This window comes from Hevea brasiliensis, chromosome 5 (genome assembly GCF_030052815.1).
Source record: "Hevea brasiliensis isolate MT/VB/25A 57/8 chromosome 5, ASM3005281v1, whole genome shotgun sequence".
Lineage (NCBI taxonomy): Eukaryota > Viridiplantae > Streptophyta > Magnoliopsida > Malpighiales > Euphorbiaceae > Hevea > Hevea brasiliensis.
In genome coordinates, this window is record NC_079497.1 from 10,417,856 (window position 1) to 10,431,342 (window position 13,487).

Genomic DNA, 13,487 nt, shown 5'->3' on the forward strand with positions numbered 1-13,487 from the left:
TATTTATTAATCACCTTAACACATATAACAACCCAATGCAATAATATGGCATATAATATATATGCCAAGTAAGCAATAGAAATACACATAATAACAGTTATTGTTATCGATCAACTTTGCTGATTAAATCAGCTTATAACTTTTAAAAATATATTAAACTATTTATTTATAATAATTTTTAAATTTATATATTAAACTTATAAGCTAAAAAAATTGACAGATTTATATTTTATTTATTTTATTATATTATTCTTATTTATTTTTTAAATTTTCAACATAAATCTTATTTAATATTTTTTAATTATTTTAATAATAAATATATTTATAAATTATTTTTTAATAAATACATTAACTACTTTAATCAAGTAAGAAATTTAAATTTACTTTTAAACTCCATATACTTATAAATTGATTTTTATAAGTTAAATTAAATATATTTTTATTATTATTAAAATAATTAATATTATCAAATAGGCCTAAACTACAATAAACAATTTTCTACGCTAGACTAATATCTTCCAAATTATTAAATCAGTTGGCGCAATCATATTTATATTTCACAGGAAAAGTAAGAGGAAAATTTTTTTAAAAAAAATTTATATTATTCACAAAGTTTTTTTTTTCCCTGTTTTATTTCTTTATTTCCGTTCCCCGTAAAATCTTCTGAAAAGAAACGAGGAAGTCAAGAAACAGCTTTCTTGTTATTTTATTTTATTTAATAGAAAATAAATTGGTGAGACATTAAGATCTGGGGTCCTATAAATGATGGTGACATACCCAGGAGGGGGAGGGAGGGAGAGAGAGAGAGAGAATGCATGTAGGTTGGGGAAGATATTGGCATTTGATTGATTTATAGTAGTTCCTTCCAATTTCAGCTTCTCCATCATTTTTTCTTCTTCTTCTTCTTCTTCTTCTTCTTCATAGTTTCTTTCTGCTCATTTCTTCTCTCAGAAAGGAAAGGAAACCAAATGAAGACCTCTCTCAGGAAATTGCGAGGGTTCGGTCTTCGCCATGTTGATCACAAGGACCGAAGAGATCTTCGCCCTTTGGCTCCCTTTGATGAACTTGCTCAGGCTTCTCAGGTGCACCTCTGTCTCTCACAAATTTAACCGAAACTGAGTTTAGATTTTCAAACTATTATTTCTTGCTGTTTTCAACCGATTTCTCAGCAACCAAACACTTGATGTTGGGGTTTCACTCTTTGGGCAAGCCTGGCCTAATCAGTTTTTTTTTTTGGTTACTGAAAATAGACTTCTTTTTTCCCTGAAACTAATATGATGACGAAGGAATGCTATGAAAGTATTGAAGTAATTGGGTTCTCACTCCTTTCATTGAGTTATATTCCTAATTGTTACTAAATTGGCCAATGATTGCTTTAAGTAACCATTATTTGGAGCTATTAGCTAATGGATTTGGTAGTTAGGCTTGTACGTAATTATAATCGAAAGTTAGCAACTTTATATATATATATATATATTGTTTTTCTAGTGATTTTCCATTCAGTTCTCTAACGTAGCTGCATTTCTTTTTTCCTCAGGACATGAAGGACATGAGAGATTGCTATGATAGCTTACTTTCTGCAGCTGCAGCAACTGCTAATAGTGCCTATGGTATTATTTTCATATGTTTTTCCCTTTTTACCTTGGATTTCTCGTATTATTTCTGTGCACATAATCAATCAATCTGGAAAGGCAAATAAGAGTAAATATTACTATTATTTTCTTGTCTTGATGTTTAACGTTTAGCAGCATTGATTTTTTTAATTATTCATTGACACTCCTCCCCCCGACAACCCCCACCCCCCCTCCTCCTTCTTTCCCCTATTCAAAAAAGGAAAAATTTGAATTCTACTTATATGTTGAAATTCTAAGCAGAGAAACAAAGTATTGTTTCAAAGAAGCAAAATTCAAGCTATAACCAAAGGCTACATTGCAGAGCCAATTATTTACGTTGTAAAACACCCAACATTTAAGAGAGGATGAGAGAGAAAGAGGAAGTTCTTTTCTCTTAAAATAAATGCCAGTTGAAATTTAAGTATCAGGTGGTTCATGAAAATATTATATTGTGAATGAACAAAGGATGAGAGGTATATCAACAACAAAGCTATAATTTCTCTGTCAACAACAAGCTAGAAGTGTTACACAATATTGGTAACATAATACTGATAGATGAGTATGTCTCTATATTTTTTTTAAATTAAAGTTTTCCTTACATTTTAAGTTAGTTGTGGAAGGTTAGTCTTTATATGTATTGGGATATTTAGCCCAATATATTCATTTCCAATCTTTACCTTTTGTTTTGCCTTTACAGTATTTGTGTTTCCTGAAGACTGATGTTTAATAAGTGAATTATTGTAAAATCAGATGCTTGGTTGGCATTACAGTATTTTATTGGGAGCTCTTGCATGATGTAAATGTCAATCTCCTCAACTTATTTGGGTGACATTTATAGAGGTCTTATGTAACTTCATTTGTTCTCAGAATTCTCAGAATCATTGCATGAAATGGGTGCTTGTCTTCTCGAGAAAACTGCATTGAATGATGATGAAGAAAGTGGTAAGTGAATATATATATATATATATATATATATGGTTCTCTTCTCTGGATAATTTAAAAATGTTTTGTCAAAGTTTTTAAGCATCTCAAGTACAGATAGATTTATTTGCCATAATGTTAGTTCTATAAACTCAACAAAAATATGTTAGCAGATTTTTGTTCATGGTGAGTATCATAATGCTTGTGTTACATATGATCTTCCATAGAGCATGATGCATTTGCAGCAAAGATATAAACCATCTTTTTATTGGATGTTGTTCCAAATTGCATATTTGATTGAGAAATATAGAGACCGAGTTGGTCATATCATGCCTTGTTATGATTTTTTTTTCCTCACTCGTTTCTTTAAATTTGCACTTTGGAAACAGTAATTCAACTAATTATCAGATTTTTCTTAATAAAGATAAAGTTTCAGAATAGCATTTCGTCTGTTTCAGTTTATGCATCTGGTGCAATTATCAGTGAGTTAACTTGCTTTTGCATCAGTGTTAACTGAGAATGCTGTTTCAAATTCCTTTTATCGTGAATATTGTCATTGATTCATGCCAACTTTAGATATTTATTTATTATTTGGTTCTTAATTCATTATATCTATCTATTACATAGGGTTATTGCATTCCACAATGGTGGGGGACTTAAAAAGAGAGAGAAGCTGAAGTCTTACTGTTCCTAATTCCTATGCAGGTAAAGTATTACTGATGCTGGGAAAAGTGCAGTTTGAACTCAAGAAACTTGTTGATAGCTACGTGAGTCCTGGTTATGAGTAAGCTATCATTAGTTATAAACATCCTTTGGCTTGGTAATGAAATTTGCGTTTTTATATTTCAGCGTTCTCACATATTCCAGACAATTACAATCCCATCGGAGTCTCTTCTCAATGAGCTTCAAACTGTTGAGGTTTGTTTCTGGATTCTTTGATATTGTTCCAATCAGTTGATGGCCGAGTAAAAAAGGTGTTTGTTCTATGCATAAATTTTCAATTGTGCAGTAGTTACCTCTATGATCATCCTTTAATATTTATCATAATTTTTTATTTTGCTCTGTTTTATTTCTTTTTCTTCTTCTTTTTGATTTTTTGTTTTATTTTTGCTATTTCTTCATTTTTCCATGAATATTAGATTATAATGACTTTTCCAATAAAAATTTTGCTAAAGTTACTCTGTATCTTGTGATAATTTATCTCACAACCTTGGATTAGGGACTTAGGGTCTGTGACAGATATTCAGGGCTGATTTATAACATTAGAATTTGAGAACAAGTATTGGAAAGCTGGGAGAGCTTAAGGTGGAAACTGGGAAGTATCAATAGTCTGGATTTTTGCAATATGGGGAAGTGCAACCAAATGGATAGCTTTATTACACCTTCTTTAAGATGAGAAATTATAAACTCCATAGAGATCTATATATTTTCTGATTGAGTTCCAAATGGCCGGTTTGAGCTTGCATTCTCTGGTGGCTTGTTTCTTTTGGTTAAGGGACACCAGGAAGCCATTAAGGGGCAGCATGGGTTGTGAGTAGCTCAACTATTGAATGTCCTTCACTTTAGTTAATTTTTGATAGGATAATTAGCACAGTTCTCAAAATTTTGTTTATTCCATTTTTTTTATCATAGGTTCTGCAGGGCAATTCTAAAAAATTCTGTCATGTACTCTGGCCTAAATTTGCTGACAATTTTGTTGAATCTTGGTGGACATCCAAAAAATTTTTAGACTCTTGGGAGAACCTTCAGAAAATTTAGGCAATCTTCCAGCGTTTGAATCTCTTCTTATAATGTTCTCTCTCTCTCTCTCTCTCTCTCTCTCTCTCTCTCTCTCCTGCTTCAGAAGCTTTGGCTTAGTTTCTTTGTTAGAATTTCTATCTTGCAAATGCTCAAGTTTTTCCTTGTTTTCAAATTCTCTTGCTTATATATCCTCCACATCTTCATTCAAGCATTTTAACTAAAGAAACTTTCAGCTAATATTATTCCTTTCTACTTATGCAGGAGATGAAGCGGCAATGTGATGAGAAAAGGTTAATGTTAATCTTTATAACACCTGTGCACAATCACATCCACATGCCCACACAATCCCAGTGCAGCATGCATGCATAACTTTGATATATATGTGTGTGTGTGTGTCTTCTCACTCAATTGTTTGATCTACAGAGATGTATATGAATACATGATAATGAAGCAAAGAGAAAAAGGAAGGGGAAGAAGTAGGAAGGCAGAGACTTTTTCTATGCGGCAGTTACAAGTGGCTCATGATGAATATGATGAAGAGGCAACCTTATTTGTTTTCCGTCTGAAATCCCTAAAGCAAGGACAATCTCGAAGTCTTCTTACACAGGCTGCACGACACCATGCTGCTCAGGTCTTTTCTTCTCCTTTTTCAAACATTTTTTTTTTGGGTGGTCCTTCTGGATGATTGTTTATATTTTCTTCCTTCTTGAAAGCAGTTATGCTTCTTCAAGAAGGCTCTTAAATCTCTTGAAAACCTCGAGCCACATGTGAAATTGGTCACCAAACAACAACATATAGATTACCACTTTAGTGGACTTGAAGATGATGATAGGGATGATGTTGATGATGATGATGATGATGATGATGATGAAGATGATGATACCTGTGATGTGCTTGATGATGGAGAATTGAGTTTTGATTGTGGACAGAATGACGATAAGCAAGATGTTTCTACATCAAGAAACTCAATGGAGGTAATATTTCATACTGTTTTTGCAAAATGGGAGCTATTCTACTTATTGTTCCCCTTTGTTAAGAATGCCACATCTAATAAAAACACCAAGTGTAAGGATGTATAAGGGTGAAAGGCCAACACACTAATTGGTTAGTTTTAACCTTTAAGTAATGGTTGGTCCAAGTACAGGTAAATCCAAATTTCATACTTCATGGATTCTAGCCTCCAGTCTAGTTATTCACCTCCACCCTTCAATTCAAAATTCTAATATGATATCAGAGAAAGTTGGGCCTGATTTTAGTTCAATTTTTTGGGTATTGCCACTGCATTTCAGTTTCGGGCTTGTTTGGATGTCTAGTCCCAGCGAGATCCAATTTGGTTTTAGAGGGAGGATTTCAAGTTTTAAGTGTCAACCAGATGTCTAGTTCTGGTTGCTACTTGAGGGGAGTGTTAAAAATGCCACATCTAATAAAAACACCAAGTGTAAGGGGTAAGGGTGAAAGGCCATTTAACTAATTGGCTAGATTTAACCTTTTAGCTGTGTTTGGTCCATGAACAAGTAAACCCAAATTTCATACTTCATGGATTTTAGACTCCAGCCCATTTATTCAGCTTCACCCTTCAATTCAAAATTTTAATACCTTTCAAAGTGAGTGTGATGTCATGATATTTATAATGTGATTTAGTTTGTGATGTCATGGATAACATTGCCTTAACAGGAAATTTGGTTAAGCTGATGTTAAAATTTGTAAACTTGAAGTTCTTGGTTTTTGGTTTAGAATCTTAGATTTGGCCTTTCTATGTTAGCTATTGATTCTAAAATTGCAGTGGTTGAAGTAATTGGTTCTAGCATTGTAAGGCCCTTTTGGCAGAGGTTCTGGGCCAAGAAAAAGCACTATTTTTAGATGTTATTGAGAAAAGTAGTTTAAAAAAATCTATTTTGTTATTTTAGAGTTTGCCAAATTTAATTTTAAATCAATTTTTAATACCCTCTAACAAATATATTTAAAAAAGTGCATTTCTCAACAAGAGCTCCAAACAAACCCTAAATATGATGGCAAATATACTCATTTATGAAACCTATATTACATGTCATGCCTAAGGTATGAGGCTATTAAATGAGTTTGCAACAAATGAAGTTTTAGCTGAATAAATGTGTGGAGCTAGAGAAATGCACAAGACAAAATGCACTTTAATGGCTGTTTAGTGTACAACCATCTCATTTAGAAAATTTTGGTTCCTGGTGCACATTTTATATTGCTGTTTGTGCATGACTGCAATATTTTTGGTCATGCCTTTCTTTGTGATCTGTTGATGCATAACCTTTTATAACACTCTTTAACTATTTGAACTTCATCTTATTGTTCAACAATTTGTGCAGTTGGATCTAGTGGATGTTACATTTCCCCAAGTTGCAACATTAGAAGTCACAAAGGTGAAGAAATTTGCTCTATTGTTTTATGCTTTCAGTATGAACAGGCACCTGCACTTATGCATGATGCAAACCGGTTAAAGATCTAACTGGATTTTCTAAGTTTATGTCATGTACTTGAACGGATAACCAAATGGATTGCCTTGAAAATTTAATAGTTAATCCAATGATTGAGAGTCTAAATAAACTGTATTCCATGTCTGAACTCATAAAAATAATTGTCTCAGTATCTTCCTTTCAGATATCATGTACATATGATCTCAGAAATCCTGAAGTTATGGGTTTGTGAGTGGGATTGGCCCACAGATTTTACACATTTATTCACTTTCTTAAAACACCTGATATCATGCATTAAAGCAGCCTTTAGTATTGAGGTTTTTCTGTAACAGTGAGATTTATGCTTCTGTTGGGCATGTGTGCAGGAAAATCTTGATAGAAGATATCTGAAATCATTTTCTTCTAGAGGAGAAAGTAGGAAAATAAGCCAATCAGCACCACTTTTTGCTGAAAATAAATCTGATCCTGCAGAAAGGGTGAAACAGATGCGGCCATCTTCAAGAAGGCTCAACACATATGTACTGCCTACCCCAGTTGAGACAAAGAGTTCAAACTCTACAGGAGCAGGTAGTCTAGTTCATCAAACGTTGAAGACAAGTTTGAATGGGCACAATTTGTGGCATTCATCCCCTCTAGAACCAAAGAAATATGAAAAATTAACGGGAGATGGTAAATTTTGTGGATCCACTGTTAAAAATGCACAGTCAGTGCTCAGGGAAAGGAACAAAAATACTGCTTCCACTCAATTACCTCCTCCTCTGGCTGATGGGTTCTTCATTTCACAGTCAGATTCTAAGAAAATTAAAAGATATGCCTTTTCAGGTCCTATTACAAGTAAGTCATGGCCTACCAAGCCAGTTTCAATGGAACCTCCTGGATTGTTATCAGGACCCCTTTTGCGAAATCCAACAGTGCAACTACCATCATCTCCTAAAGTATCTCCGAAGGTATCTCCTAAAGTATCTCCAAAGGTATCTCCAACAGCTTCCCCTACTTTTGTGTCCTCTCCTAAAATAAGTGAACTTCATGAGCTTCCTAGACCGCCTGCCAGTTCAGCTTCCAAATCTTCAAGGCCTTTGAGTTTGATTGGTCATTCAGCTCCTTTGGTGCCCAAAGGTCATGTACGTCCTACAGGTAAATCATTGATGTCAAATTCAGCATCTCCACTGCCAATACCTTCTCAGGCTGTCACTCGCAGTTTCTCCATACCATCCAGCAGTCTTGGAGCAATGGCAATGAATATCTCAAAGCCTCTGGAAACTAATCAGAATTCAGAGGTACCTCAAGATATGGTCTCTCCTCCTTTGACACCAATATCTTTATCAAACATCCAGCCAGCGTTAACTGGTTCCAAGAATGTCAATCAGACTATTCAAATCAGAGGTAATTCAGAATCTGGTGCGTTTGTATGTTTATTTAGTTTTAGATAAATTTTGCAAAGATATGACTGGCAGAGGAGCGTTTTTGTTTTGATAATTAAAAGGGGCTAACATTTCCAAAAACTAACCTACACCTTTCAGACATAGCGATGCCAATAATGTTGCTCAATATGAATGAAAATGGTCGCTGGGGAGGGCTTTGAAAATTCTGTTATGAGCTGAAAACCATAATTAGCCAGTCATTCTGAATGGAAATTTATTTCTCTCTATTGATGTTTTAGACATTTTTGTGCAAATGAAAATATGCCAATATTTATATAAGAATTTGAAGATTGTTGTGAAATGAATTAACAAATGTCCAACCAAAGTTCAGTCATTTATTATTGATGGTGAAAATAACTGTAATAGTTGTTCAACAGAAGATTTTTTTTTTTCTTTTTCATCCCCCTCTGTTTATGTGGATAGGGATGCGAATGGCACCTTTTTTATTACCAGTGCCTTCATCTCCAATGCTCCACAGGATACCCAAGTAGCCTGATCTTTTAAGTCCCAGACCTATAAGCCTTTTGTTAGGGATGCTATAAAAGAGGTTTATTCCATGCAATCTGCCAGTGCCCATGTGCAAATTGCAGCTGGTATGCTCTTAGGGAGCAATGCTCAGACTCTTCATATTACCCTACTGTGCCTAGTGTTGGAACAAACACAGGTGCTTGGATGTGATTCCTCCAGTACAAAGGAAAATATAAGAAAACATGAAAAAAAATAGCAAACCATGAATGTGACATAACAAACATGAGTTTTATATCTGACATCCATCCATGAGCAAAGTACCATTGAGATCAGTTGCAAGAAGCAGAAGCCAGTGAGGCATAGATATGCCTTTTTGACACATTTTGGATGGCAAAAATGCTCTACTCCGATATTTGTCACTAGTTGAGGGAAATGATGGCTACTTGTTTAGCACTATTTTAATTGATTATCTGAATTGTGTATTTTAATATGGGGAACATAAGTATGAAAGTAATCGTGGTATATTCATCTTGTACTGGTATTTTTTGCTTGTTCTTCCCTTATTTGGTAAGAAGAAGCTTTAGTAGGAAATTTTGCTGAATGTGCGGTCATCTCTCATCATTTTTGTTCTCTCTTTCATGGGGGATCAATACATTGATCTTTCACGTGCGTGCACACACAATCTGCAGGGGCATGTTGGCACATGCATGCACTAACACAACAAATCAAGTATTTATGAAGTTTGTAATCAGTTCTAACCCACCACTTTCTAGCTCTGTTTGTATCTTGGATTGTGTAGCATTTTTCTGTTGCTAATAACATATTTGATGGTTGCAGGTGCAGATTGATTTTATTCGTTGTAGCCATAATTTTGTTTCTAGTTTGGCAACAAAAAGTTGGTCATTAGAGATTCTCTGATGATTTCAAGCAGGTGTAGTGCAGGTCTGTTAATAAAATCTGTCTATCATTTTTTTAATCTGTTAATCCATTTTTTAATTTTTATGATGAGCGCTTGGCATGGATAATTGAATAATCGCCTTGATGTTTCATCAGTGAAAAAAATTTTGTATTTTCCCAAGTAATTAATAGCCAAAATTACTCTTTCTCCATCCTCCTTCCTCTTCTCTCTAAGATCAGTGTTGCCTGCTGGTGAATTGACACGTACCAATTTATCATTTGTTGATCCTTTTTGAAGGAAAAAAAAAAAGGAATTTATCCGTGTATTATTCTAACTTAAAGCCTAGGATTCTACCGTTGAGGTGAAGCACACCAGTGTTGGGGCCCTCAATCTGAACAAATATTCTTAAGGAGACCTATCCACTCATCTCATTAGGAGTTTGGTCTACCATAAAGCATCCATCGAAGAATTTATCATATATGAGAGAGACAATCACGGTAATAGGTGCCACTTAGCATTTTGTTGTCTTTTTTCATATCTTCTTTTCTCAGCTTATACGTTAGCCGTGAAGGACAAGGGACACTCGGCATGGTCAACGGGATTCTTTTTTGTCCCTTGTTTTCCCGTTTCTTAGGAACCCAAGTTGTTTCATCAAAATAGCAGGAAATAATGCAAAATCTTCTGGATTATTTCCTTAACCAAGAAAACTAATGCTAAGTAGGGAGGACACCTGTTTATTGTTTAACATTCATTGTGCTGTTCAGATTATGAAACTTAGTTGGCATCTTTGCCCACCTACCTGTCTTCACTGTGAAGGCGTATTGTTCAAGAGTTAATTGACAATTTTTCATTGCTGAAATGTTTGGTTCAGATTTCTTTCCATGGCAACATGTTCCAAGCAAGCCTAAAGGAATCATCTTTCTTGGGTGTTAAGTTTCTGTGATTGCTTCCACAGTAATTTCATAAATTAATTGTGATTAATCGCGTTATAGCAAACGTGGGAGGGCCTCAGTTTCACCTAGAACTCAAGAACTGGGGTGTTAGAAATTACTATTAGTTAACGCAATATATGTTATATGTGCCACAATCTTCAGTCTTTGTAGTATTAGTTGTCGCTCAAAAACCAGAAACATCATTGAGAACCAGGGAATATCTATATTCTACAGGTTAAAAGGCAAAATGAAATACAGGTGGCTGAGAGTGACAGCCAAACATTGGAGATTCTTCTCTCCACTTAAAGCGGCTTTCTTAGTATTAGGTCTATGACAGCCAATATTTTACGAGTAAAGATATGCGGTCTTCCCCATTAACGGACTCGATATATGGAAGTTGAAACGACGGCGTTTCGATGCATCATTGACAGCTTCCTTCTCCTACATCGTATCTCACAAAACCCATCAGTTCTGGGCCTTCAAGGCTAGGGTTATTTACAAAACTGCATCCGAACAACCAAGAACCAAAACCCACAAATGAAAAAACAGGGAAAAGACATTAAGAAAGAGAAGTGAAGCTATAGTACAAGTGGTAAATTATGGTTAATTAGTCACCTTTCCTCCGAGAACTTGGAGAAGGAGCCAGAAGTAGGGATTGTGCCACACAAATTATTGTCTGACACGTCACTGCAAAAACAGATCAATAAAAAATAAGAGCAAAAAGTTTCGTAAAAAGAAAAAGAAGGGCAATATGGGATTTAGAAGAGTTACATGATCTTGAGGTTTCCAAGTTTGGTTAGTTCCCTTGGTATCCTTCCAGTCAGTCTGTTGCCGTTCAGTCTCCTGCATGGACGTAACGTGACCCATCAGGCATCGGACAAAACCCAGACCCAAGGTATACGTTAAAGGCGTGAAGGAACTGTCACTAGACACTAGTAACCAATGGCCAATAATTGAAAAGAGCGAGAAAAATCCTTACAGGAATTTGAGACTGGAAAGCTTGGAGAGGGAAGCAGGGATAGACCCAGTGAGATTATTGTGGTAGAGGTCCAAGCTCACCAGGTTCCTCAGGTTTCCAAGCTCCTTTGGTATAGGACCCACCAGCTCATTCATGTACAGCTCCCTTTACAGTCGACACAAACCAACCAAATTAAATGTTGAACATAACATACAGTAATCAGCTATTGCTTTCAGGCATATGGGACCTATATTCATAAGAAACAAAATTACAAACATTCCGTATGAAAATCCAATATAAGTTTCCTATGCTGGCGTATTGATACCCGCATCTACAAGAGCTTATACAATGAGATAGTGAGGGGCAGGGCTAGGCTATAAACCGACTAAGCCACTTGCAAGTTGCTTAAGATTTAGCTTAATTGTTTATTTAATGAGTTGAGCAGGAACTTAATTTTTAGAATCATTTACTAAGTAAGTCAAATTTGAACTTATTGTTAAGTTTGTTTAGGTTTGTCTATTAACTTATTTTAACTTATTTATAAGTTCACGAGTAAATTCATTTATAAGTTTGTGAATCAATTTATTTTTAGTGAGACTAACATATTATATACTAATATATATATATATATATAATTTAAATATATAATCATATAAAATATATATATAATTTGTGGACATTAAATTTCATTAATGATGCCATTATAATTATTAATTTAATTATTATAATATAGAGTTTATTATTAAATGAGTGTTAGATAATAATTAATAAAAATTATAATTTTATTTAGTAATTTCATTAATTAAATTTAATAAACTAGCTAAATACGAGTTAAGAGGAGTTAAACTTAATGAAAAACTGATAAGCTGAGATGATAGATGGGTACTATAATAAATGTTATAATTCAAAATTAACAAAGTAATTTATTTTAAGGATCTTTATTTCATGTGCTTACAGGTACTGAAGACGCTCGAGTTTCCCCAGCTCAGGTACTAGATTGCCCAACAGTTTTGCATTCCCAAGGTCTCTGCAAGTATCAAATTATAACACTTGTAAATTTTTACCACATAAGATAGGATTAGTATTTGCCTACCAAAGATAAGAGATAACTCACAATATTATTGTCATACAATTTATGATATATTAATCATTTTAATTAAAACCATCACAAATTTTCTTGAGGTTTTCCTTCCCATTTCTTCGTTCAAGATTTTATGAGGAGGGTTTAAAGCATTGAAAATATGATCACACGAAATTTTTACAAAGTTGTCATGTGAAACAAAGAAATAAAACAAGACTACAGTCGCTACAGAAGTAAAACCAACAAGGGAAGAAGAAGAGGAAGAAGAAGAAAGAAAATGAAGCTTACATGCGGGTAACCCGATTATCGCTGTCACAGGTGACGTGAAACCAAGTGCATGGATCCACCAAGGTAGGATCCCAGCTTTCCAGAACAAGTCCTGGGTCCTTCACTGCTTTTCTCAACGCATGCAGAGCATCCCCTGTTCATGTAGTAAACAGATTCAATATTCAAGATAACCACAAATACGATCAAGTTCAAAGAAAGAAAGAAAGAAAATCTGTGTCACCTTCTACGTTTGCATTTGTAGGTGCTACAATGATTGATAGAAGAACAAGAAGTTGAAACAGGGTACAACTAGCCATTTGAGAACTTCAAAAGACGGTAAGCTCAGTAGTGAGAGAGAGAGTGAGAGAGCTGGCTAGCTTAGAGTTTGTTTAAAGAACGGAAGCAATAAATCAATCCTTTGTGGGGGGACTTTATAGACCCATAAGAAGAATTTCTTAGCTTTTAATGCATGATTTAAAAAAAAAAAAAAACAAAAGAGCAAAAGAGTCATTACAAAGTGTTAATGAAGTGTGTCTGTCGTGGAAATAGTTTAGTTCTTTTCATGCAAGCCCTGTGCACGTCCAAAACTACCCTTACTCATTGATTAGTTGGACGATTTTATCCTCTTTGCCTGGCTCTCTTGTTCTCTACATTATACCTTCAGGTTCAGTGGTGGACAGCGGGCAAAGCCAGTAACTTTGCAAGTGTAACAAGCAGCAGCATAGGACAGATTAAAAGAGTCCT

At 34.6% G+C, this 13,487-nt stretch overlaps 2 protein-coding genes across 3 annotated transcripts; one reads left to right on the forward strand and one right to left on the reverse strand.

The window, feature by feature from the left end:
• The first annotated feature begins 773 nt into the window (after positions 1 to 773).
• LOC110639437 (uncharacterized protein At2g33490) lies at positions 774 to 9,716 on the forward strand. Of its 2 annotated transcripts, XM_021790376.2 has the most exons (11): positions 774 to 1,082; positions 1,538 to 1,610; positions 2,481 to 2,555; positions 3,240 to 3,301; positions 3,384 to 3,452; positions 4,536 to 4,564; positions 4,698 to 4,905; positions 4,991 to 5,248; positions 6,611 to 6,664; positions 7,084 to 8,101; positions 9,445 to 9,716. In XM_021790376.2, the coding sequence occupies exons 1-11, from the start codon at positions 969 to 971 to the stop codon at positions 9,453 to 9,455; spliced, it is 1,971 nt and encodes a 656-aa protein (XP_021646068.2). In that variant the 5' UTR covers positions 774 to 968; the 3' UTR covers positions 9,456 to 9,716. The 2 variants fall into 2 exon arrangements, with proteins under 2 accessions (XP_021646068.2, XP_058002947.1); XM_058146964.1 differs by lacking the exons at positions 774 to 1,082; positions 1,538 to 1,610; positions 3,240 to 3,301 and adding an exon at positions 3,162 to 3,239 and having other exon boundaries at positions 2,487 to 2,555; positions 7,084 to 9,716.
• A 924-nt stretch (positions 9,717 to 10,640) lies between these two features.
• Positions 10,641 to 13,147, reverse strand: LOC110639439 (leucine-rich repeat protein 1). The gene is made up of 7 exons (XM_021790378.2): positions 12,985 to 13,147; positions 12,765 to 12,897; positions 12,351 to 12,422; positions 11,417 to 11,560; positions 11,209 to 11,280; positions 11,053 to 11,124; positions 10,641 to 10,940 (listed from the first exon to the last, which is right to left on the reverse strand). Exons 1-7 carry the CDS (start codon positions 13,058 to 13,060, stop codon positions 10,859 to 10,861), a joined length of 651 nt encoding a protein of 216 aa, XP_021646070.2. The 5' UTR covers positions 13,061 to 13,147; the 3' UTR covers positions 10,641 to 10,858.
• Between the last annotated feature and the right edge of the window lie 340 nt (positions 13,148 to 13,487).

Coding starts and splice junctions, on each gene's coding strand:
- LOC110639439 (XM_021790378.2), bottom strand. CDS start 13,060: ATGGCTAGTTGTACCCTGTTTCAACTTCTTGTTCTTCTATCAATCATT. Junction 12,898..12,984: donor TACAAATGCAAACGTAGAAG/GTGACACAGATT, acceptor CTACATGAACAG/GGGATGCTCTGCATGCGTTG. Junction 10,941..11,052: donor TCCAAGTTCTCGGAGGAAAG/GTGACTAATTAA, acceptor GTTCGGATGCAG/TTTTGTAAATAACCCTAGCC.
- LOC110639437 (XM_021790376.2), top strand. CDS start 969: ATGAAGACCTCTCTCAGGAAATTGCGAGGGTTCGGTCTTCGCCATGTT. Junction 1,611..2,480: donor AACTGCTAATAGTGCCTATG/GTATTATTTTCA, acceptor ATTTGTTCTCAG/AATTCTCAGAATCATTGCAT. Junction 2,556..3,239: donor GAATGATGATGAAGAAAGTG/GTAAGTGAATAT, acceptor ATTCCTATGCAG/GTAAAGTATTACTGATGCTG.